This window comes from Pseudorasbora parva, chromosome 6 (genome assembly GCF_024679245.1).
Source record: "Pseudorasbora parva isolate DD20220531a chromosome 6, ASM2467924v1, whole genome shotgun sequence".
NCBI lineage: Eukaryota > Metazoa > Chordata > Actinopteri > Cypriniformes > Gobionidae > Pseudorasbora > Pseudorasbora parva.
In genome coordinates, this window is record NC_090177.1 from 30857274 (window position 1) to 30883590 (window position 26317).

The window sequence follows — 26317 nt, forward strand, 5'->3', positions numbered from 1 at the left end:
CAATTTGCATGTCCCATGAATCAATCTGTGGTCTTTTCCTTCTCATATAAAAAAAATCATTTCCACACACATTAATATTTCAAGTCTATTTATTTTTTTGATTTTCTAAAAAGCAGTGCAATAGCTGGATTGTGAACGTCCAGCCAGTCATTATTGCTAAATAAAACCTTTCATTGTTTCACGAGGCCTGTGTTTATTTTGTGACAATCACTGACTGATTGTACATGCATTATATAATTCGGGTTGAAGATAGAAAATGAGACAAACTTTGACTTATGCCAGTAATACTAAATGCCTGCCAATATAGAATGAAAAATAAAGAAAAACAGATGAATGCAGATTGTATGTTTAATAATGTTCTCATACATTCAGATATATCCTATGTGCAGAGTTACCAGTTAGCAAAGTGTGATCAGAGGGACTTTGCACTATGCAGTTTCTACTGTTTGTCCCTATTAACTGCACCCATCCCCCACCCCAACTAGCAATTAGAGTCCATTGTAATTATCTCACAGCAAAGGCTTTTTAGCCCCCACTGCCCTATATAGAGGGCATATAAAAAAGCGTAAACACATATTACCTCCTTTTTTCTGCACTTGATTTAGTGCTCTTAAGTGGCACACTACAGAGCACAAGTTAAATGTTACACAAGGCAAACTTTTTGCTCTTTGCCATTAACTCAGTGAGCGGCCACACTTACAAAACCAAAATAGAACAAAACATCAAAATAGACTGATTACTCAACCTTTTCTTATTCCGTCATCATTCAGGTTGTTGACATTTTTAAAGGGATAGTTCACTCAAAAATGAAAATGTGATGTTTATCTGCTTACCACCAGTGTATCCAAAATGTAGGTGTGTTTGTTTCTTCAGTAGAACACAAATTGAGATTTTTTTTTAATTCTAACCGTTGCAGTCTGCCTGTCATAATGCATGTGAATGGGTAACAACTCTATGAGAGTAAACAAAAAAAACATGCTTAAACAACATGCAAAAAAACCATGCTGCTCATGACGACACATTGATGTCTTAAGACACGAACCGTTTTTTTTTACCTCATATCCAGACGAATCTCATCTGGTGTTCTCATTTGCTATTACTTCCGTCTGGTAAGGTCAAATTGGCGGGATCATAGATAATATATATATATATATATATATATAATGTAGATTCTTCATTCGGCCAATCCACACAGGCACAAATGAGGATCTATATGTATATATTCTGTGATCACGCCAGTTTGATCTTAACAGTCAGAAGTAACAGCAGAAGGGAACACTAGATGAGATTCGTCTGGATATGAGGTTTTAAAAAAATAACAAAAATACATAGACAATTCATAGAATTGTTACCCATTCGCATGCATTATGACTGGCAGATTGCAATGGTTGAAGTAAAAAAAAAAAAGTGTTTTACTGGAGAAACAAACATACCTACATGTTGGATGCACTGGGGGTAAGCAGATTTCAGACATCAAATTTTAATTTTTGGGTGTACTATCCCTTTAAGCATGTTGAACCTCGCATGACCAACAGCAATGACTGGTATGTAAAATGAGGTCAATAATGTTTATTTGCTGAAAATTGAGACAGATTATTAGCAGGCCTATAAGTAAAATGCCTTTAAGCTGTCAAATGTAAGGTAATATTTCCAACATAATAAAAACCGACATGTTTTGGATTTTTAAGTGGTCTATCTGCAGCTACTCACTTCTCAACAAAAAGCTTTGCCTGAGATGAAAAGCAGTTAGCACAGCTGTGCTGCATTCGTCTGTCCCCTGCTGTCTTGATTGCTATGTTTAGTGTTGGGCTGAACACTTCAGACCTTATTGCTTTAATGGAGACAGACCTTTTAGAACTTAAAGGCTGACATCACTTCTTTTTATGTGGATCCGTAAGGGGGGGAAACAGCATATTACCCAAGTTCTTTTTGACAAAGCTCTGGAACTTGTACTGATATACTTTTTTTATTTTAATCTTTCTCATTTTATTTTTTTATTTTAAAAGATTGATAAAAGGAAAGATGCTTGAGTCTTCATACTGTAAATTGTAATGTAAATAGGTTTTTAATTTTTTTTTAATACGTGTTTATTGTTTCTGGATGGATGGATGGATGGATGGATGGATGGATGGATGGATGGATGGATGGATGGATGGATGGATGGATGGATGGATGGATGGATGGATGGATGGATGGATGGATGGATGGATGGATGGATGGATGGATGGATGGAATAATGGAGGCATGGATGGAGGCAATGATCAAATATGCTCTTCAAGATTTTCATCTCTCTCTCTCTTAAGTAGCATTGCGTCTGAGTCTGATTTATTTTAGTAAATCGGTTTGTATGGATGGTTCATTTCAATGACTTTATTTTGATTCCAGTTATCGCTCAATAGTGTTGCCAAACGACCAAGCACTGCATTTTACATAGTGTTATCAGCAAGATCAGGAATGTGTGAGTCTACTCACACCACTGGGTTTCTGAAATGGATTCATATTCAATTCAATAAACATTTTTAAAACCAAGCAATGTGGTGCAGTAGCCTGCTGCTAGTTTAACCTCTTGTCTTTCCTACAGATTTGACCTTTTCTTGGATCTTCAATGAATATCCCTCATTTGTGAAGCAAGACACGCGGCGCTTTGTGTCACAGAAAACAGGCAACCTGTACATTGCTAAAGTGGAGCCGTCAGACGTGGGAAACTACACTTGTGTCGTGACTAACACTGTGACCCAAAGCAGAGTGCAGGGACCTCCCACGCCACTTATACTCCGCAGCGACGGTGATGGTCTTACCATATGTATTCAGGTTATATAAAATGACTTGGTTTGTGATTTTAAACCAATATGATCACTCCTTTTCTATGTTTCAGGCATTATGGGAGAATATGAGCCAAAAATTGAGGTCCAATTTCCTGAAGTCTTGGCAGCTGCCAAGGGGTTGACGGTCAAATTGGAGTGCTTCGCCTTGGGAAAGTAAATATTACAGTTGATACTCTATACTTACATAATATCACATGCAAAGAGCAATGGCGGTTTCCCCAGTTTACCTTTTAAATATTGTTTATATAAAAAAGTAAAAATGTGATATTTTCTTCCCTATTGTGGTGTACACTCACCTAAAGGATTATACCTGTTCAATATCTCATTAATGCAATTATCTAATCAACCAATCATTTGGCAGTTGTTTCAATGCATTTAGGGGTGTGGTCCTGCTCAAGACAATCTCCTGAACTCCAAACTGAATGTCAGAATGGGAAAGAAAGGTGATTTAAGCAATTTTGAGCGTGGCATGGTTGTTGGTACCAGATGGGCCGGTCTGAGTATTTCACGATTTGCTCAGTTACTGGGATTTTCACGCACAACCATTTCTAGGGTTTACAAAGAATGGTGTGAAAAGGGAAAAACATCCAGTACGCGTCAGTCTTGTGGGCGAAAATGCCTTGTTGATGCTAGTGGTCAGAGGAAAATGGGCAGACTAATTCAAGCTGATAGAAGAGCAACTTTGACTGAAATAACCACTCGTTACAACCGAGGTAAGCAACAAAGCATTTGTGAAGCCACAACACGCACAACCTTGAGGCGGATGGGCTACAACACTGCCGTGCAAAGGCAAAAGGCCGTAACTTCGTTTTTGGTCGAAAATGAGTTATTGACATTTTTGGGACTTTCAAGACCTCCTTTATCATGTGGATAAATATCGTTAGTCAATTATGTTGTTTTTTCGAGAAAATTATGGATTGTCTGAACAGTAACTTCCAAAAGCCCAGGAGAAACCAAGGCAGAACACCGTAACAGCAGTTACCGCTCTTTGCCTTGGTTTTAGAACACTCAAACTGAGTTACGGTACTCTGCCTTTGTTTAGCCATGCGTCTAAATTAAGTTACGGTACCGACATGCAGTTATGGTGTCCCGCCTTTGTATTAATGTCTATTAAAGTTTGCCGCGTTTGAGTTACGGTGTAGCCTGTGTACTGTCATACATGTTTTCATAATGCAGAATATTCTCTCAGCGCGCTGTCAGGCAGTCTGGGGCTGCCCACTGCACGAGTGTGTGTAGGCTACTCGAATGCAGTGACAGCGTGCGACCACGCATACAATCAGTAGGCTAGTAACAGTTCGCAATTATATCCATATATCCTACCTTTTCTTGTAAACCCGATAAAATCCATGCCAATGAACGTCATCGGAGATGTTTAATCCACAAGCATTCTGAGAATTATTCCTGTCACATCAATCAAAAAGTTGTCCTTTTAGGCTTGGCGATTTTCATTCAAAGATGTAAAAGTATAAGCTATGTAGCCTATAGTATCTTTTTTACTAGATAAAAACATTAAAAACATATTGCAATAAATAATTACTCTGTTTAGCCTATGAATGGGCAATCCGATCCAGTCAGCGCTGTTAGCCAAAATATAATAGCGTGATAGCCAAACTTAACCCTTGATTAACCAGCGGCACTGTTTGCTGTTTGTCTTATTTATCACATGCATTTTTACAAGATTTTTTATTTGTTCTATTTTTTTATATCTTTGCATTATATATGCAAATGTTTACTCATTAGAAATAATCTTATCTTGTTCATATAATTCAGTGTCACCTATCAACCTGTAAGTTTTGCTGCACACCAATGAAGATTCTCTTTACTAGAGGTATTGTGTCCTTAATAATAATAAGATGGCTATAATTAATTGTAAATCATCCAAAATAAATGCCATGATCATTAGATTTTATAAAGGTGTTACTATATTGATTTTGCAAATGGTGATCAGCAACCAAATATTGATAATATGGAAGTTACTGCCTTTTGCCTTGGCATGACTCCACATTTTTTGCAGACAATACAAAGGCAGAGTGCCGTAACTTCAAAATAGGGGTCAAAAGTCAAGTTTGAGTAAAAAAAAAGTGTATGTAGATAATTGTCATTACTAAAACATCTAAATGCCAGATTTCCAGTGTCCTACCTATAACTAATTTGGCTGGACAACAAAAAATCTTTAAAGTCATTTTTCTCAGTTCCACACTCCAGTGAGTTAAGGTCTTTTGCCTTTGTAGGGCAGAACAGCAGAAGACCCCACCGGGTCATCTTCACTACAAATAGGAAAAAGAGGCTACAATTTGCATAAGCTCACCAAAATTGGACAGTTGAAGACAGGAAAAATGTTGCCCGGTCTGATGAGTCTCGATTCCTGTTGAGACATTCAGATGGTAGAGTCAGAATTTGACATAAATCAAATGAGAACAAGGACCCATCATGCCTTGTTACCACTGTACAGGATGATGGTGGTGTAATGGTGTGGGGGATGTTTTCTTGACACACTTTAGGCCCCTTAGTGCCAATTGGGCATCGTTTAAATACCACAGACTACCTGAGCATTGTTTCTGACCATGTCCATCCCTTTATGACCACCATGTACCCATCCTCTGATGGCTACTTCCAGCAGGGTAATGCACCATATCACAAAGCTTGAATCATTTCAAATTGGTTTCTTGAACATGACAATGAGTTCACTGTACTAAAATGGCCCCACAGTCACCAGATCTCAACCCAATAGAGCATCTTTGGGATGTGGTGGAACGGGAGCTTCGTGCCCTGGATGTGCATCCCACAAATCTCCATCAACTGCAAGATGCTGTCCTATCAATATGGGCCGACATTTCTAAAGAATGCTTTCAGCACCTTGTTGAATCAATGCCATCTAGAATTAAGGCAGTTCTGAAGGCAAAAGGGGGTCAAACACAGTATTAGTATGATGTTCCTAATAATCCTTTAGGTGAGTTTAAAAACATGAGAAAAAAATGTAGAGCGGGGCTTGTTTTCGTCTGTTGGGATTGATTGGATGGTTGTGGTTTGCCACTGGTCAATCTCATGTAAGTGACAGGTTTCCGCACCAATAAATGTCATCAGAGAAGAGAAAAGATATCACTGTAAGAGGGAGGGGAAGCTATTTGGGTTAATGATTAAGAGGGCACAATTAAAAGGAATAAAAACTGTCCATTCTGATTTTATGGTGATTTTATCAATCAAATGTACCTTTTGCTTTCAGTCCAGTACCTGCCATCAGCTGGAGAAGACCAGACGGAGTTCCTTTTCCCAGAAAAGTGGACGTTAGCAAATCCAGTGGCGAGCTAGAGATCCCTTATTTCCAACAGGAGGACGCAGGGCCGTATGAATGTATGGCCGAGAATTCCAGAGGCAAAAACACAGTCAAAGGGCGCCTCTCCTTCTATGGTAGGGCAGAATTATTTCAGGGAGGAAATAAATGCAATTTTCTTTCGAAGGAACAATTCATGATTTTCAATTTGAAAATAATCCAAATCTGTATGACTTTCCTTTTTCGGAGTGTCTATTTACACTAAGTGCAAATAGCCTGCCTTGTTGGCAAAGGCTATTTACACCCACTCCTCCCACTGACATTTGGCTGTGCCAGAAAAAATTATGGATTATGCTGGATTTATCAACTGCAGTGATAGTCTAGGGGTAAGGTGCATGGCAGAAAGTTTTGACATAAATCTACCATATCTGACATAACTTATTTTCAATTTAAAAAATAAGACAATCTTAGAAAAGTGGAAATAAATGACTAACGTGTGTTTAAAGTGTTTAGGGTAAGGGGTGGGTAGTAGGGAGGGCTTTATTTAGGCTACACTTTTTTTGCCTTACATGGAAGACAAAAGGAGATATTTAGCACAATATGCAAGCCACTGTAATTATAACTGATGTACCATTGTAGTTTATTTAGTTTGGGTTATTTTAGAACATTTCTCATATTTAGGGAGTGGTGACCACTACTGGTTGTACTACTTTCATTGTATAGAACAGAGTAGTTTGGACATTCAAATAAGATTCTGCACACTTTCCATAATCGGACAAACACACAATCAATGTTCACCATTAGGGTTTTATGAATGCTTATAAATTTTAATTTATTACTGATCAATATTTTGTGGTTTAATGTATTACCACATGATGTTTTATAACCTGGATGTCAGATTTTCATGAGTATCCCTGTATGTTGTAATTATTTGTCATTGCAATTATTTGGCAGGTGAAAATCCATAATCTCCCATAGACTGTACTCTGTCCATCTATCACCGCTGTTGGTGTTATGGAATAATCGATATGGGTCACTGTTGTTTATAACATAATGGTCGAAGTCAAAATTACGAGCTTCAGTAGTGTGACTGATACCTATAAAGAATGCTACTTTGTCCATGCTTGCACTATGCTGTGATTTATTCACCTTTCTCTCTCATCTTGTTCAGCTGAGAAAAGTTCAGCTTTTGCGAGTCACATTGACTTTCACCATAACCACAATAATCAATGTAAATTTCAGATTTTTTCAAGGTATTTATAAGAAATCGTCTAAACTTTAAGTATAAATATGTAAACAAGGTTAAAACTGAAACATTGGTTCTTATTTTTAGTACCTATTTTGTTATTTCTGTTATGTGTGCGTGTTTGTAGAGGGTGCGTGTTGTTTGTCAAAGCCTGCCTAAAGATCCATAAAACTTGACCCACATTTAGTGAGCACTGAATGCTGTAATCTCTTCAGCTCAATGAATGTGGTATACTAAATGTCCTTGTAAATTATTCATAAAGCAGTATGCTTTTTTCCTAATTTTAATGCCATGTTGATTGATTAATAACTGGATTTGTTCATTAATTGGCTCATAAACTGCTTGGTAGGTTTACTATGGGCTAATCGATATCCAGCTCTAAGTAAGTCTGGGATCCAGGGAGCTGTTGAAAATTCTGTTTTATCAGCAGCACTTGGTGAGATGTTGATATCTTGCTGTGTGTTGTGTGTTTATTGATGGATCTCAGCACCCCCCCATCTGGTGGAGAAGCCTCAGGATGTGCAGAAAGCCATTGATGAATCTCTGCTGTGGGAGTGTAAGGCGAGCGCCAAACCCAAACCCTCTTACAGGTGGCTGAAGAACGGAGAGCCGATCGAGTCTTTTGAGGTGAGTGATGCTGTCTGTTGTAACTTTTGTTGCACCTAAAAGACCAAGTTAGCAGATTCAGGAAGTTTGGAAGGAAATTTCAACATACAACATGTGCTCAAAATGATTCATACCCTTAATGCCTGATGAGTTTGGAGAACACCTGACAAAGAGATCAGAGAGCATTCCTCCATACAGAATCTGTCCAGATCCTTCAGATACCCAGATCCACGTTGGTGCTTCTCCTCTTCAGTTTACCCCATTATTTTTCTATGGTTCAGGTCAGGGAACTGGGATGGCCATGGTAGAAGCTTCATTTTGTGCTCATTGACTAGTTTTTCTTTTGATTTTGGTGTTTCTTTTGGATCATTGTCCTGTTGGAAGATCCAAACTTGGCCCATTATATGATTTCTAAACAGTCAGGTTTTATTTCTTATCAGTTGGTATTTAATAAAATCGATAATGTCATGTATCTGAAAAAGATGTCCAGGATCTCTGGAAGAAAAATAGGCTCACAACCTTAGAGATACAGCCGTATATTTAACCGTGGGCATGGGGTACTTTTTTTTATCCCTGTGTGCACCAAACCCATTTAGAAAAATACTGCGCCATTGACTTTAGACAGGGTTTTTGTTTGTCATCGGAACCATTGTTTGATGCCTCAAAATAGCAAAGGGCCAACAGTGCACCTGAACACACCTTTTTTTTAGACCAGCACGCCCATGGGCGAACAGATGGATGCAAGTGCATTGCTATTTAAACAACAAGCTGGATATGAAAATGATAACTGTGTCAGACTGAAACTAGCACAAAACAAACAAACAAACAAAAAAAACAACAACACCTGCTGTAGGGCTGTGCCAAAAAAAAAAAAAAAATCATATCTCTGTTGATGATGGTATATATCCTGGTATTTTCTACATTTTCTATTTGATAAAAAAAAAAAAGTATTTATTTTAATAATGATTAATTTAAAGGTAGGATAGGTAGGAATTGGTTAAAAAACGTTTTTTCCAAATGTGTTTAAACTTTCTTTATATATCAATACATAATTAAAATGTAAGTACTCTGAAAAAGTATACAATTTGAGTGTCTGTAGACCTCTCACGACTGTTTTAAAGACAGCTCATTATTTCCATTCACTCCACCTTCTCCACGCTGGGCTCTTTCCAAAGCCACGCCCCCAAAATAAATGAATGCGCCTCACCGACCAATCAGCTGGAAGACGTATTATTGACCTCAGACGAGCGGTGTGCATGTAGTGACATCATGTCAGAATCACATGTAATAAAACATCGAACTTTATCAGTATGAATATAAACAAATAAGATGTCTTTTAGTACTCACTATCAAGCTAGAATACCGGCACTGGTAAAGTTTAAAATATATTTTTGTTTGATTCGGTAACGAGCTAGTTATATTTATAAGGCAAAGAAAACGGGTAGCATCATGTTTTTCCAATAGCATGTAATGAAGATGAATTTCGTGTAAGATTCATAACATATACCGTGTTTTGCATGTAAGAGTTTCCATGATGAAAGCATTGTTGATTCGCAGTAGCTAAAGCTAACTTAGCTCTAAAAAAAAAAAAAGTTCCTGGATGCGGTGTACTAGCTTTTACACATGCCTTTTGTTATCTAAAGTTAAATTTTGCGAAATTCAACACAACAGCGATCAACTTGAGCTAAACATATTGAGTATTTATCATCTCTACTAATGGCTAAGTGTATAATATTGTAACTTTATGCTAAGTAATGTTATGTTAGCTATATTAGGCAGCTTCATGTGCTCTTGATGTGCTTCATGAAAACATAAACCAAAAAAATGTATAATAAAAATGAAAGATTACCTGTCCAGCAGAAAAACAGCCAGCAATGAGCCGTTTTTCAGGTCCCTCAGTTCTCACCATCGTTGAAAAGCCACGCAGATATTTACTCGCGTTTGATTTCTTAGTTTATCCAAAGACTTTCTGTGCATTGCCTTTTCTCGTACTGTCTTCCTTTTTTGCATTGTTTGCCTTCGCTGACTGTAAAACCCTACACTGTGAATTCTGAATGCTCTTTCTCTGCCATTATTTTGCCTAGGTTTCTTGCCTCTTGAACTGCTCAAATCAAACGAGTGCGCACATGTGGGCAGATCCTGTAGCGAAAGCGGTGGTTGCCATGGTAGCGAGAGAGAGAGTGACAGTCGCCCAAGCCAATCATTTGTTTCGGCCCGAACGAAGATAATGAGCGGTGTTTATTGCAGATTAAAAAGTCTAGAGTCACTCGATTTTAATTCTCTCCTTTTCAGAGTACTTACATTTTAATTATGTATTGACTTATAAAGAAAGTTTAAACAAATTTGGACAAAAGTGTTTTGGATCAGTCCTACCTATCCCACCTTTAAGGCAGCTTCCATCCTAAAATCAATGATGAAGGCTATACACATACAGTGAATGTCATGTAGTCTTGCCTTGCTCATAGTTGTTTATTTTTATGATTCTGCATATTTCCAGAGATCTGGTTTAGGTTCCTCTTAGCTTTAGTTGATATAAGGTTCACAGTAGTCCTGTGCTGTATTATAGTGTCATGTACAAGAGCTTGTTTCATCACTCTGAGAGATAGCGAACACGATCTCGGTATGTGAGCCTGCACTCTTAATGAGCTGAGGTGTTACCATTTTGTAAATGTCACCATCGTCTACCTCAGCATTTGATCAATCTCCAGACCAAAGGTCATCAGTTGGAGGAAGAGAAGAAAAGGGTTGTTTTTTATTTGATGATTACAATGAATAGACAGAGGCCCTGCATTCCCTTAACAGCCACCATCACCCAAATACAGTATTCAGAGCACATACGTAGAAGTAGTAAGTAGTAACTGTACAGTAGAATTATGGGTAACCCTTATATTAACGAGGCTCTTTTGTTGATCACCTTTTAATAAAGTATCAAAACTCAAAATGAATCCTGTGAAAACCCTTTTGAAATCGGACCTTGTGTAACCATGGAAACGGTCCTCCAAATACTTCTAGCTGGCTCCTCCCCTAGTAGGCGGTGTCAGGTTTCATATTACAAATTTTATTTTAACTACTTTATAATCAAAACCTTTTCTAATCTTGACAAAACATATCGTAGGAAAGGTCTGAGTCAGGGGCGATTCTAGGATTTTCATTTTGGGGGGTTTAGTGTCCAATTCTCACTATTAAATCATTGCTTATTAGCATGCATATTACTAGGATATTGGCTGCTTATTATTACTTATAAAGCACATATTAATGCTTATTCTGCATGACCATATTGAGCATCCCTTAATTGTACCCAGGAATGTAGGCAGGGTTTTATAATCCCTGAGATCCCAAATGTGGACATGAGAAACTTTGGATTTATCTGATCTACATATGTGCATTTTAAGATGTTAAGGCCAAAGGGGGGGGGGGGGGAACAAATAAATAGCAATAGCTTGAAAACCATGTCAGTGGACAGTAGATATTTGTCGTTCTTCTTATCTCCACATATCTTTTTCTCTTTTTTTTTATCTTCCCCTCCTAAAGCTGAGCTTTGACTGATATATATATATTTTTTTTTTTTCATTTTCGTCAGTGAAGAAAGATGGTTAACTGATATATTATGTTTTTTATGAATCATTTTCGTAGACATTTTAATTTATGTAAATGTCTTCAGGAGGGCTAGGTAACTAGATTAAGTTTATTAAATTATTTCACAGTATGCATGCATTAATTACTAATCGTATGCCTAATACAGGCTGAAAAAATCTGAGCTATTTTAATTTACTAAAGGCTATAAATGGAATTATATTAATTTACTGCTTAGTTAATATTTCTTGTTCGCTAATTAGCCTACATATGCCTATTTCCAATTCAAACTGCCGGAATTAGACAAAAGTTTATTATTTTGCCTGAATATTTTTGTCATTTGTTTAACATTTTAACGAAGCAGCTGTCAAATATGAAATGTTAAGTTTAGCTACTTGCATATCTTACACTTAAACGTGAACATAAAGTCTGCCTACTCTGATTTAATTTGTTTTCTCAATTATTTTGATGTTGTGTCAGGAGACCAATGAGGTAGACAGACTAAAAGACGGGATGAAGCAGAAGCCTGCCGCCACTTCATATGTTTTAAAGGGGAGTTAATCACATTTTTTAGGGGGGCTGTAGAGGTGCTGAGCAGAATTTTGACCCCCTAAAATGGTCCTAGTGACGGCCATGGTCTGAGTCTCAGTGTGTGTGTGTGTGTGTGTGTGTATGTGTGTGTGTGTGTGTGTGTGTGTGTGTGTGTGTGTGTGTGTGTGTGTGTGTGTGTGTGTGTGTGTGTGTGTGTGTGTGTGTGTGTGTGTGTGTGTGTGTGTGTGTGTGTGTGTGTGTGTGTGTGTGTGTGTGTAAAATATATATTTTATATTAAAAATAATTTACTACAGTGTGATTCATTTACAGTAAATTTAAAATTCCGTAACTTTCATACTTTTATTTTTTTGCTTTCACTTCACCAGTAATCTGCAGAGTGTCGTCTTTAAAATAAGACCAACCCTAAGTCTCTTTTAAAGGATTTTTGAATTAAAATTTTTGAATTTTGAATTATTATTATTTTTTTTGTAATACAAAATTTTGAAATGAACAAGATGCCTATATAGAAAATAGCTGCCCTAGGCGTTACCAAGAGGGCCGTCAAGTAAATAACTTGCCTTAAAGGCACTTTGGCTGTACTAAACTTTGCCAGTGGGCATGAATCCGCAGGCTGAAGAGACAATTTATACACAATATAGTGAAAGTGAATGTGACATGTGAAGGCCAAGTAAATAGTAACCCATTTTCGGAATTATTTTTCTGCATTTAACTCATCCAAGTTAGTGCACACACATTAGGGATAGTGAGTAGTGAACAGACACACACTGCAAACTGAGGACACACACGCCTGGAGCAGTGTGCAGCCGTTTTGCTGTGGCGCCCAGGGCAGTAATTGGGGGGGTTAGGTACTTTGTTCAGACATCTTGTTCAGAATCATCAGAGAACATTTAAAAATAATGTTTCTATAATGTTTGAAGAATGACAAACTGGAATGTTTCCTTAACGTTTGCAAGAATGTTCAGAGAGACATATTTGAACACAGAAAATCACACTGTGCTTGTGTAAACGTTTACCTCAGCAACAATATTTCGCATGCCAAGCCAATACCCATAATGTTGGGGTAATCTTTGTGATGTCTATTCAGGTGGGCAACTTAATCAGTCTGGTGCAGCAGAGCCCACTCAAATGCTGCTCTCCCGTTGAGGGGGAAAGTGCTGATTTCAGTGGAATGTCACCCCTAATTAATTACCCCCATAAAGCTGATTTATGCCACCATTTGTCTTTGCTGCTGGAGGCTGTACGTATCTTCTCTAGTTTACCCCAGTCAACACCACACATATGAAGCATTTTGTTTATCATATCGGTTAGATTGTGGTGCTCCATGTTGTAGCAGATCATATGGGAAAAGAGTTACATTTTCCATTTTCCTAGCTGAACTGTTACAATGAAATTCAAGTGGCATAAAGCAAATGCCATCAGGCTCTGAAGTGCCCGACATGCACAGCGTTAGTGCAGATATCTGAGCCCTTTAAATCTATGTTCATTCAACCGGAATGCACCATTCAACATTTTCGTTTTTTTTTTTGCACTCAAGTGGGCACAATGTCAGCTAAGCAGGGGCTTTACGAGTAAGTGTTTGGCCAGGATAAAAAAATTATAGACCACCCATCAGCAGCAATCCACAGCTAGAATTAAATTCAGTCAGCCTAAACACTATCTTTCTCAGCCATTCTTCCACCTGTCTGTCTGTCCTGAATATGCTGCTTCTGTCATTATCACCCTGTAGCCCTGTAGCTATTTAAGCTAAGCAGGGCTCAGCCTGGTCAGTACCTGGATGGGAGACCTCCTGGGAAAACTAGGATGCTGCTGTTAGAGGTGTTAGTGACGCTCACCCTATGGTCTGTTTGGTCCTAACACCCCAGTATGCTGATGGGACACTTTACTGTAGATAAGCACCATCCTTTGGATTAGACGTTAAACCGAGACACATTGTGGTCATTAAAAATCCCAGGATGTCCTTCGGAAAAAGAGTAGTTGTGTAACCCTGGCATCCTGGCCACAATTGTCCATTGTTCTCTGTCCATCATGGTCTCCTGATAATCCCCATATAGTGATTGGCTTCATCACTCTGTCTCCTCTCCACCAATCAGCCGGTGTGTGGGCGTTCTGGCACAATTTGGCTGCCATCGCATCATCCAGGTGGAGGTTGAGGAGATCCAACCTTCCATGTAAAATACTTTGAGTACCCAGAAAGTGCTATATAAATGTAACATATTATTATTATTATTATTATTATTATTATTATTATTATTATTATTATTATTATTATTATTATTATTAAGAGAGGCATCATATCATTCCCTTGGAATTTTATTAAGTCTTCCTCAATTGATGATATAACCTCCCTCTGGACTTGAAGTTGAAAATGCTAGTCAGTTTCCTATTTCTGATCACCATACTTCTTGCCACAGCTGCCACATCACCAAGTTTCTTTTGGATCTACCTAGCTTCCTCCATTTCCTTAGGACTGGTCAACTGCTTAGCTCTTACTTCTACCAAAAAAGATTTGGTGAACCTAACTGGGTCCTTAATAAACTGAGCTCACTGATTTCTCAGAATTAATTTATATGTAGAATTTACATGTAAAATAATTCTGGGGTTAGTTATGTAACTCAAGTTACTTCTCTTTATACCAATGCAGTTAAAAAAAAATTATTAAGCTTTTTATTTTAAGTTGCTTTGTGGGATTGTTATGTTTCCAGGACAGAGTCCAGGTGGTGAACGGGGCATTATCCATCAGCAGTCTGACCCTGTCAGATACTGGGATGTACCAGTGTATCGCTGAGAATCGTCATGGCCGGGTGTTTTCCAACGCTGAACTCAAAGCCATTGGTAAGGGATCACTAAATTCATATTCATATTAATTAAAGGTCAACACAGGCTCATTGGAAAAACATACCTCTACACTGTAAAAAATTATTTAGAAAATAAGTTACCTGGTTGCCTTAAAATTTTGAGTTCATTGAAATTCAAATTTTGAGTTAATGCAATGAACATTTTTTGAGATTCGACAACCTTTATTCAAATATTATTAAAAGATTTTGTAAGCATATTGGGTAATTGTGTGTTTTATTTCTGATGACGCAGTGAAACATGCCAAATTGTGCTATTTTCATGGTTTATCACATTTTTTATGTGGTTCAGGTACAATAATATTTTGAGTTTCTATTTATTAAACAAATTTCCTTCATTGTGTCAACTCAAATTTTTTATTCCAATAAACTCAAAATTTTAAGGCAACCAGGTTACTTACTTTTATAAGTTAAACCAACAAAAAACAACCCTTTTTTTTTTACTGTGTACCTATATACAATTCACAATAAAAGAGCTCAAAGACTTGTAGCAGCTAAAATGGCATGGTGTTTTTAATCACTTTAAAATTGTTGCGAAACATACAAATTACACAGCGTGAAACTTTACAGAAATTTTGCCACAGGCAAGTTTTTCAAATGAGCTTGGGTTCCTAACAATGTAGCCCCTCAACTGTTTTTATGCTCTGAAATATGTAGCCAATATTCCATGTGTCATATGCCATTATACAATATGTTTCTGAATTCGTGTATGCACTATATGAAGTTTATTTTTGTTGTGAGCAGCAGTGCTGTGTCGCAACACTTGGGTTTTGTTTCTTCATAAGCTCATTCCAACCACATTGTCAGGGAACACCACCACCCATTAGTCTTACTACACCCTTTTAGGCTGCATTTAAAAACAGTTGACCTGCTATTATAAGGAGCAGAATAACTTTTGACAGGATCAATGATCAAACCCATCTATGTGGTGAAGATTAAAGGAGTTGGCGTTCAAGGCCATTTCATCATGCAGCAGATGAGAGAAGTGCTCTGTTCCTTAGTCCTGTCATTTGTCAGCACAATGGGTGCTTTGATGCTGTCAGTGCTGAGTGCAGATGGATGCCAAACAGGCAGGAAAGTCTAGTATGCTGAAATTGCTGCCTGGGGGAGATGTGAGGTAGACAGTCTTCACACTTTAGAGCCTTTAGATTTGTGCTGGCTGGCTTGACTCGGTTTGACTTAGTGGTGTGTGGGGGATAGTGTGAGGTCTTGAGTGTGCTCTTAAGTGAGTATATCGCATTAAAAACATCCTTCTCGCCTGCCTCTGGAAAGTGAGACGACAAAGAGATTTAGCTAAAAGGGAACCAGATAAAGATGTAGACATTGACAGGTTGTGTGGAAGAAAGTGGGCCAGTGACATAACACTGATTGTTTTGTCATGTTTATTATTCATTCAAAAGAAAGAAAAAAATACATAAATTACTACTTTTTGTCAGCAAGGATGAATAAAGTTGATCAAAATTGACTGTAAAGACGTCTATTTCATCTATTATTATTATTTTTATAAAACATCTCAATTTTATATAAATACTGCTCAATTTACTTTCTATTCATCAATGACTATTGAAAATAATGTATCTGTCACAATCTGGTCCATGGATGAGCAGATGGCCGGCGAGAGCCCTGAGCACAGCAGAAGGCAGCTTGGACGAAGGTGACCCACAGGAGAACTGTTGGAGGGAGGAGCCAAGGTAGAAACTTGAGTCCCGACTGACTCATTGGACACAGGGAGACTGTGAGTTCTAGACAAAGTCTTAGAGACCTGGCGTCATCGATGAACATAGGGTAGAGTCCCGGCTATGAGTGGCCAAGGTGAAGCCTGTGGGCTGGTGGACCAAGTAGCCTGGTAAAGCCTGAAGGATGTACGAGTCCAATGGAGCCGTAGTCTGCAGAAGTCGGCAGCGATGGGGTGACGAAGACTGACCTAGGTTTAGATGGTGGGGCGATGGAGCATGGTGGAGCCGTGGGAGCCAGGGCAAACCCAATTGGTTGATGGTACGAGGTGAAGCTGAGGACTTGGAGGGACGAGGTGGAACCAGGGAAACATGGTGGACTCGTAGTCCCAAGGTGGATTTGGCTGTATGATGGAGCCATTCGATGAGCCGAAGGGCTGAGGGGAGCCAGCGGAGGCGGGGTTGAAGGAATGCCTGGCTCCAGTGGAATAAACAAGCAAGGAACGTTGGGTGCTTAGACAGACTTGTAAAAGGGACAGGGATGTTACCGCGAAGTGTTACCTCTGCAATCCATCTCCACAGTGGGTGTGGGTGGGGGCGGCGGGATCCTAATCTACCTGGCCCACTGTAAAAGAAGATCCTTCTACCCACAAGGCAAAGTGTCCAGCATTAGTTTCCTCTCTGCATCACCATCCGGCATGATGTCGCTGCAGGTGGCACAATGGCCGATGCTCCTCCATGTACTGCTCCATGTCTGTTTTTTTTTTTTTAAATAAACTTTTTTTATCAGAGTTACATTTATAAAGGCAATCTCCATTCTTTTGTGGTCTGGTATTTTGTTAGAGTTTAAACTGAGTAAGGGAAAAATAAGTTGATTTTAAATTTCATGGCATTAAAACATCTAAAAAAAAGTTGGGTCAAGGCTATGTTTACCACTGTGTGGCATCCCCTCTTCTTTTTATAACAGTCTGCAAACGTCTGGGGACTGAGGAGACAAGTTGCTCAAGTTTAGGAATAGGAATGTTGTCCCATTCTTGTCTAATACAGGCTTCTAGTTGCTCAACTGTCTTAGGTCTTCTTTGTCGAATCTTCCTCTGTATGATGCGCCAAATGTTTTATATGGGTAAAAGATCTGGACTAAAGGCTGGCCATTTCAGAACCTGGATCCTTTTTCTACTTCTTCTCCCATGATGTAATTGATGCAGTATGTGGTCTGGCATTGTCATGTTGGAAAAAGCAAGGTCTTCCCTGAAAGAGAAGACGTCTGGATGGGAGCATATGTTGTTCTAGAACTTGGATATACCTTCCAGCATTGATGGGGCATTTCCAGATGTGTAAGCTGCCCATGCCACACACACTCATGAGACAATATACCATCAGAGATGCAGGTTTCTGAACTGAGCACTGATAACAACTTGGGTTTTCCTTGTCCTCTTTAGTCCGGATGACATGGCGTCCCAATTTTCCCCAATAAAACTTCAAAACTTGATTTGTCTGACCACAGAACTGTTTTCCATTTTGCCACAGTGGTGATCCTCTGCCCACCTTGACTTCTGAGAGACACTGCCACTGTGAGAGGCTCATTTATACCCAATCATGTTGCCAATTGACCCAAGAAGTTGCAAATTGGTCCTCCAGCTGTTCCTTATAACATTAACATTTAACTGTACCAACTTGTTTGGAATGTGTAGCTCTCATGCAATCCAGAATATTTGGAATGACATTTCAAAATGTCTCACTTTCAACATTTAATATTTTATCTATATGCTATTGTGAATAAAATATAAGTTTATTAGAATTGTAAATAATTGCATTCCTTTTTAATTCACAATTTTACAGTGTCCCAACTTTTTTGGAATCAGGATTGTAATTCATTTATAGTTATTTCTATAGCAAGTACATGTAACATTTAACTACGTTACCTTAAAATAAAGTGTAACTGAGGGAAGGCAAAAATCATTAAATGTTTTGTTTGGTCACAGTTGTTGAGCTGTTTTACATTAAAATCAATTTCACTATTTTAATATTTTTCTTTGTAATGCAATGACATTTTACATGATTTTTAAAGGGTTCGTTCACCTAAAAATGAACTCACCCTAATGATGTTTCACACCCGTAAGACCTCCGTGCATCTTCGGAACACAGTTTAAGATATTTTATATTTAGTCAGAGAGCGTATCCAAGTATATGCACACTATTTCCAAATCATGAATCAATACGCTAATTCATGACCGTTTGAATCTTTATTTGAGGTTTGAAAACAAACGCGGAAGAGAAGACAATGCTAAATAAAGTCGTAGTTTTTGTTATTTTTGGACCAAAATATATTTTCGATGCTTCAAGAGATTCTAATTAACCCACTGATGTCACATACTTTGATGATGTTTTTATTCCCTTTCTGGACATGGACAGCATAGGTTTAGGTTTAGGTTAATTTAAGGTTTGACAAGGCAGGATATTGAAGTACAAAACCCTGAAATGTGTCAAACATAACATACTCAGAAACAACCATTATATACCTAGTTTAAAACCAGGTAAAAATCCAAAAATCAGACAATCCTGACATAATATTATCATTAACTTCTGAGAGTACAGCACAAACACACACACACACACACACACACACACACACACACACACACACACACACACACACACACACACACACACACACACACACACACACACACACACACACAAACCAGAACTGGACTTCATACAATCAAACACCTAAAGAGTATTTGTAAAACAATTTAAGAGCACGTGGAATAAAAGAAAGTTCATGTCTTTTTGTTTTACTTCTGGGCATGACAAATTTCCTGTGCTGCCGCAATTGATAACTGGATGTTGGAGCCACAGATAGGAAGCAATGCAGTGGTGATGAACTGTCCTTAATTGATTTAGTAAAAGTACGTACCGTGGCTTCATCACGTCTCTCACTCAATGATGGAAGTGTTGAAGTCGTAATGCCTATTATCCGACAGCAACGTTTTTGAACCCTCTCCAACTCATCAGAGACCTTTAGGCTGTCCACCCCATACTGGGCTTGCGTACTCTAGAACTGGCCGTATAAAAGTCAAATATAGTTGTGTTAAAACATCACAAGGTAGACCTGTTTTTTTAACAACACAAAGATAATAGATTCTAGGACGTACTTTCATAATCCTGTACTTAATGTGGGCGTCCGGAAGAGATATGGGGACCAAGCAGTTTAAAGGATAAAACTCTACTAATCACATGTCCGGAGATAACGGGCAGAAGGACAAGGAATGTTTTGCTCATTCCTAGCACTGATGACCATGTCCACTGTCTTAGTTTCATTCATTGCCAATGTCAATTCCTGTCCCCATTCCGACACTGAATCCAAGGCCTTCTGGTTTAGCCCAGGAAGAGATCCCAATAGAAGCTCAGTGATTGTTAAATCATCGGCATATTTCACAGGAATTATCAAAGGAGGCAGACATCAATCCAAGCTGTTTATGCAGGTAACAAAAATATAGTGTGCATAGTATAAAGGCTAAAGTATAGTGTGTATAGTGTGCATATACTTAGATATGCTGTCGGACTAAATATAAAATTTCTTAAACTGTGTTCTGAAGATGAACGGATGTCTTATAGGTGTGGAACAACATTAGGGGGAGTCATTAATGACATAAATTTCATTTTTGGGTGAATTAACCCTTTAAGGACTTTTAGGAGTTGGTCTATCTATCTTTCTTTCCGTCAGTTTTGTAAGATGCTTGTTTTTCTGTTCACATCAGCAGTGGCACCAGATTTCTCCAACAGTGTGCTAAAGGCACAGACATTGGCTCGGCAGGGTGGAGATGTTTTGATTGAGTGCAGGCCTCGCATGTCCCCACATGGGATGATCTCCTGGAGGAAGGGCAAAGAAGCCTTGCGAGAGAGCCACAGGTATTTCAACCAACCCATTTCCCTTTGTCTGCCAAGAACCTGTTTATTAAAGTAATACAGACAGAGAAATATGATTCAGGTCAGGCTCAACGTTGTTACTGATCAAAGGCTTGATTATTCACATCAAAATTTCTCAACACAACAGCCGCTGCATTTGCATTTACTGGTTCTAAAAAGAACCAGGTCACAGAATAGCATCAAGAGTGCATGAACAATCAACCAAATATTGATTACTGAAGCTGTAGTTGTTTTTTGTAGAAAATTGGGTAACGCTTTAGATTACAGCCCAGAAACTTTCGGTAATTATAGTGTAATAAAGTAAGTGTGGCTATAAAGGATATGTAATATTTGGGGAATAAATGGGTAACTATCAGGAAAATTAAAAAAAAATATTTATACTGTAAGTATTTTTTAATTACGGGTTAATTACTTAATCCTCTTACGTACTATATAGTTTCACTACAATTACCTTAAGTTACACTGTATATATATTTTACATACACATTACTTTCCAGGCTATAATCTAAAGTTTTACCACAAAAAATGTTTTCCCAAATGTTGTTATCCGACCAATTTTGTGGTTATCTTTAAGGTGTTACAATAATTATACATTGTATAAGAGCTGAGTAATAAGTAACTTTATGCATTTACTAAGTAGGGTTAGATTAGGGTTGGGTTGAGTTTAGGATTAATTGTATGTAATAATGCATAAATTATAGTCATTATTATAGTATCTACATGTAACATATGTAACAATGACACTGTAAATATCCTTGTATAAACTGCATTTATGAATTATGAATTTACATATAATTTAAAACAAATGACATAGATGTCTCAGTGGTTTGCGTTCCTGTCACATATCACACATGCACATTTCAGTAAGCCGACGGAACACAGACACACAAAAAAGGGAAATTGGGTTAGGGCGTTTACATGACCACATGCATTGTCGGCCTATTAGGCATAATTGGGTTAAAAATGTGCATGTAAACGACTGGGTAGAACCTGAAAACAGCTTTGAACCTCCTCTTAGACACTGTTAATATCTCTAGATCAACGACTCAAGTTTTGAATGTAAGGCAGTGCATCACAGAATTCTCATTAGCATACACTGTAGATGAATCCATTGAGGAATAAAGCAGTATGGCACTGTCTCCATGGAGAGAGTACCAGTGAACTCTTGAGCCTGGAGCCGCTGTAAGAAAATCATTAGTAGACATCACTGTCCATCAGCCTTGTGCTAACATCCACCCACAATCTAGAGCTCTGGGTAGGAGAGGGACAGGGCTTCTCATTAAACACTGCTTCACTACTGGGAGTGTGTTTGCGGGAGAAGAAGAGAGAGCCAAAGAACAGCTTTTCAGGCTTCTTCTATAAATATCATGCAGGAAGGGAAAATGTTGCTTTCATTTCTTTATGTCCAATTTGGATTTTAGAATGTAGCACTTGTTAGAAATCTGCTGACTGTACTATGCAAATATGACTGTAGCCTATTAAAGTTTCCAGCTTCTCATATTTGTGCATAAGTAAAAGTTGCACAAATTTATTCATACATAATTATAATTTTTTCCACTTTTCATCAGGATCCTGTAGCTTTGACTGACAGATTTTAAATATGTTCTGCGATTAAATTTCTGTTACAGTATGTTCAACAAGTTAACATTAGTCAATGCAATAGGTAATGCAACAACAATTTTACTGTGTTTTAAATCTAGGTTAACTTTAATCTATAAATATTGTTAATTATTGTTTGTTTATGGACCCACTTTATATTAGGTGGCCTTAACTACTGTAACAACTTAAAATTTGTTGAGATAACTTAAAAATACAAATAAACAAAAGTTAATTTTAAGTCGAGCACAAACATGTGCTTTTTTAGGTTGAAACAACACATTATTTCTTATTGCAATGTGAAATTTTAAGTTGTGATAAATAATCTCAATTTTTTTTACAGTGAATGCACTTATTGTGTACATGCATGTTTTTACATCATACTTACATTTTTTTTTAAATGACCTGCATGTAATAACATCTGTCATTAATTTCTGTAGTTACATTTACATTTTACACTGTTCCCTTACACCCTTAAACTTACCCACACCACCACACCTGTCCCTAACTTTAACAGTACCCCACCTCAATATCAGCAAAAGTCTGTGCAATACAATATGAACACAATAAGTACATTGTTCATATGTTTTGATGTAAGTACATAGTAGTTAAGGCCACCTAACATAAATTGTGTCTGATAAAACATAGTTTTCATTCATGTGACCTGGAGGGCAAAATCTTTATAGAACCGCAGCACAGGCTTGTCAGTTTTCCATCTGAATATTTAAATCACCTCTCAAAAGAAGAAAAACTAAAATATGTGAACACAATGCAAGTTTTGGGTACTTGTGATCTATAAACAGCACCTGCTGCAGTATTTCAATCATTAAAACAGTGGGACATTCCAAAACGCCTAATGTGAAAAACATCTAAAGTGCCTTAATGTACTAAAACAGTGATGTTAAAAGAGAAAAATCAGTATGCACCTTATTGATGATGCATATTATATACAGGCGAGAAGATAACAACATAACAGAGCAGATTTCTTTATAATGGTTTTCTTTGGAAAAACACTTAGCAAAAACTGTTTTGGGTTTAAATTCAGGGATCAAATTCAGGATTCCACTTTGCCACAGTCCATTTTAAATGAGCCTTGGCCCAGAGAAAACGCCTGCGCTTCTGGATCATGTTTAGATATGGCTTCTTTTTAGACCTATAGAGATTTAGCCGGCAATGGCGAATGGTATGGTGGATTGTGGAGACGGATCTCACGAAAATGCGTATAAATAGTACGAGTTTGCAATCTCATGGAATGTATATGCCAAAATGAGTTTTGGCGTGCTTATGGTATGCGGTTTTTCGTGTGCATATGATACGCACTTTATGGCGTATTATACATACAAACAATATTTGGCATGTCATTTCAAAATGTCTCGCTTACTTTGTGTGGTAAACATAAGTTGACGATACTTGAACGTTTTGCTCTACAATGTAAATTTTGCACACCAAAATGTTGAAGCTGTTGATTTTATTTTAGGAGAGTGTATGTGTTTAATAACTAGATAAGAAATTTTGGGGTGTGAGTGTATGCGGTAAAAGTTGTAGAGGAAAACATTAAAGTATCGTCAAACGATTGGATATGACCAAGAATGTGTAAGCAGAAAAAAAACCCACATTGATTCCAGTATTCTCAAATCGATTCCAGGCCTCATTCATATGTGGAAATAAATCTGATATGAATCGGATTACGTGCATTTGGTTCATTACAGACGCGATCATTGCTACATCCTTTCGGCCTAAGCTTTTCCGGGTCAGTACATCAACCTTAGGTTGATTTGCCAAGAGTATGGTGTAATGTAGATATCAAATATGCAGATATTGGCCATTTAAAAAAAAAGTATAATGATAATTGGATATAGTCAGCAAATTGGAATAGGGCATGAAGACCTGTAGGATAAATGCGGCAAGAAATGTTTGATAGAAGAGTAATTTTGTGGCCTCAGCTAAAGTAAAACCATCAAAGATAATACTGCAAGACATGAGATGACATGCTTACTGAAAGCTTACATGTCATCATGCTTCCATTTCTAAAAATTACACTTACTAAACTCTTGGCATGTTCATAAAAAGGTCTATATGCCGTGGTGGTGGGAGTGCATTTTTTCTGTGAAGAAGAACACTGCATTGTAAAAGGTCACAGTGTAAATGAAGCATCCTGTGCTCTGTCTCTCCGCTATTTTTCATTGCTTTGGCCCCTGCACTACTATGAATAAAACTTAATTTTCACTTTTTCTTCTGAACTTGTTGCAGAAAATTAAATGTAGATTTTATTAAGCTTAAATTGGTCACTTGGAAGATAAAATATAGAAAGTATCATCAGTCTGTGTTTCAATTTTGTGATTCTTTTATGGTGCTTTTTTTGTAATTTTGGAGCTTGACTGTTCCGGTCAAAAAAGAAGTTCACATTTTAGTTTCACAGAATAAAGAAAGCATAATATGGGTTGGGAATGACAAGAAGGTGATTAAATTGCGACAGAATCCACAGAACAATGTTATGTTATGTGGAATGCCTTAGTAGTGAAAGCAGCAGAAGAAGCTACCGAGGAAAACTTTGAGGAAAGAGCTTGAAAGTGAAAAGATCATAGATGTTTCAGCAGAGTAAATGTGTTAAGCTTTTAAATGTTTAATTTCACATGATTATAAAACACCAAATATCCATTTATCTGAGATGCAATATTGAAATATTGGTCATATAGTTAACAGGCAGACAGACAGACAGACAGACAGACAGACAGACAGACAGACAGACAGATAGATAGTTGACTGTACATATAGTTAAAACTGATTTTAACTGCAGATAATTTTATAATTGAATGTAAATTTATAATTTAAATTATAAATAATATCTAACATGTCAATATGAAATTAGATTGTTCTGTATATGTTCTGTATTTTTTTTTATGATATCAGCCTTAAATCTTACCGCCTATCTCTGTGTCCAGACTAAAGTTCATTGATATTCAGTGTAATATAATAACCAGTTTTTATATGAATTTTCAGTATGTATAAATGGGCTTGCAAGGCTTTCATCATGTTATTTTGTTGTCTAGAGTCTCCGTGCTGGATAATGGCAGTCTCCGGATATTCAACATCACCAAACTAGACGCGGGTCTTTACACTTGTGTGGCGAGAAACCAGTTTGGAGTGGCAAGCAGTGCAGGCACACTAGTGGTGAAAGGTATGCTGGGACATTTAAGTAGCAAAGATGCATTACATTTATCAAAGGTGAAAGCAAAGACTTTTACTGTTATAAAATAATTCTTAAAAAAAAAAATGCTGTTCTTTTGAACATTCTGTTTATCAAACATAGTGAAAAAAAATCCCAAAAAATATGAAGCAGCATAACGGTTTTCAACATTGATAATATTAAGAAATCTATATTGAGCACAAAATCAGCATATTAGAATGATTTTTGTAGGATTTCGTGACACTGAAAATTCAGCTTTGTCATAGTCTTTGCCACTAGACGGGTAAAGCACAAGCCCCTTATCTTATCTCCACACTCTCTAGATGAACTGTGCTTATGGTTAACGGGGAATTGATTTATTAGAGATGCATGATATGTGAGAGAATAACTGTGTTGTGTTTCATTAGAGTTTGGATCCATCTAAAACCGCCTTTTTTGCAATTTTCTTTATTCTTCACCTGTGAACAAGACGATGTGAACAAAACCAGGATTCTATTAGAATAGCAGTTTGGTGGACCCTCTTGTTTTTGAAATTGGTTTCTATAGAAACTCTCAGGTTTTGTTCTCTCGTTCTCATTTTCTTTTGAAAGCTTGAATCCTGAATGCATGTTCAGTTGACATGTTAATTTGAAAACAGTTTAAGTAAAATGCTCCAGCAAGATTCACGTGTTTGCCGTATTAAAAAGACATCTCTGCAAGAGGTTCACAGCACAGTGCGTGATAAAGCATGAAGAATTCAGCACAGAGGAATTCAGAGATTCAGTAATGATCCATCCATTAAATTAAAGCTAAACCGGCTGTTTTATTAATATGCAATATTGTCATTTTTGTCATCTTGACCCTTTTCTTTGACAACCCTTAAATAAATCAGCCTCATCAGAGGATGAGTGTGGTTACGTAGCAAATATTTTGTTGTATTTTTGATAGACAGACAGACAGACAGACAGACAGACAGACAGACAGACAGACAGACAGACAGACAGACAGACAGACAGATAGACAGATA

General features: G+C 37.5%; 1 protein-coding gene across 2 annotated transcripts in view; it reads left to right on the forward strand.

The window, feature by feature from the left end:
• The window catches only part of cntn3a.1 (contactin 3a, tandem duplicate 1), a 119205-nt gene that overhangs the window by 63439 nt on the left and 29449 nt on the right, over positions 1–26317 (forward strand). The window contains exons 6-12 of one of the 2 annotated variants that reach the window (XM_067446672.1): positions 2582–2785; positions 2876–2978; positions 6049–6233; positions 7830–7969; positions 14776–14905; positions 20363–20510; positions 25175–25302. In XM_067446672.1, the coding sequence (XP_067302773.1) occupies positions 2582–2785; positions 2876–2978; positions 6049–6233; positions 7830–7969; positions 14776–14905; positions 20363–20510; positions 25175–25302 (1038 nt within the window). Of the gene's footprint in view, positions 1–2581; positions 2786–2875; positions 2979–6048; positions 6234–7829; positions 7970–14775; positions 14906–20359; positions 20511–25174; positions 25303–26317 lie in introns of both variants that reach the window. The other variant, XM_067446671.1, reaches the window with a different exon arrangement.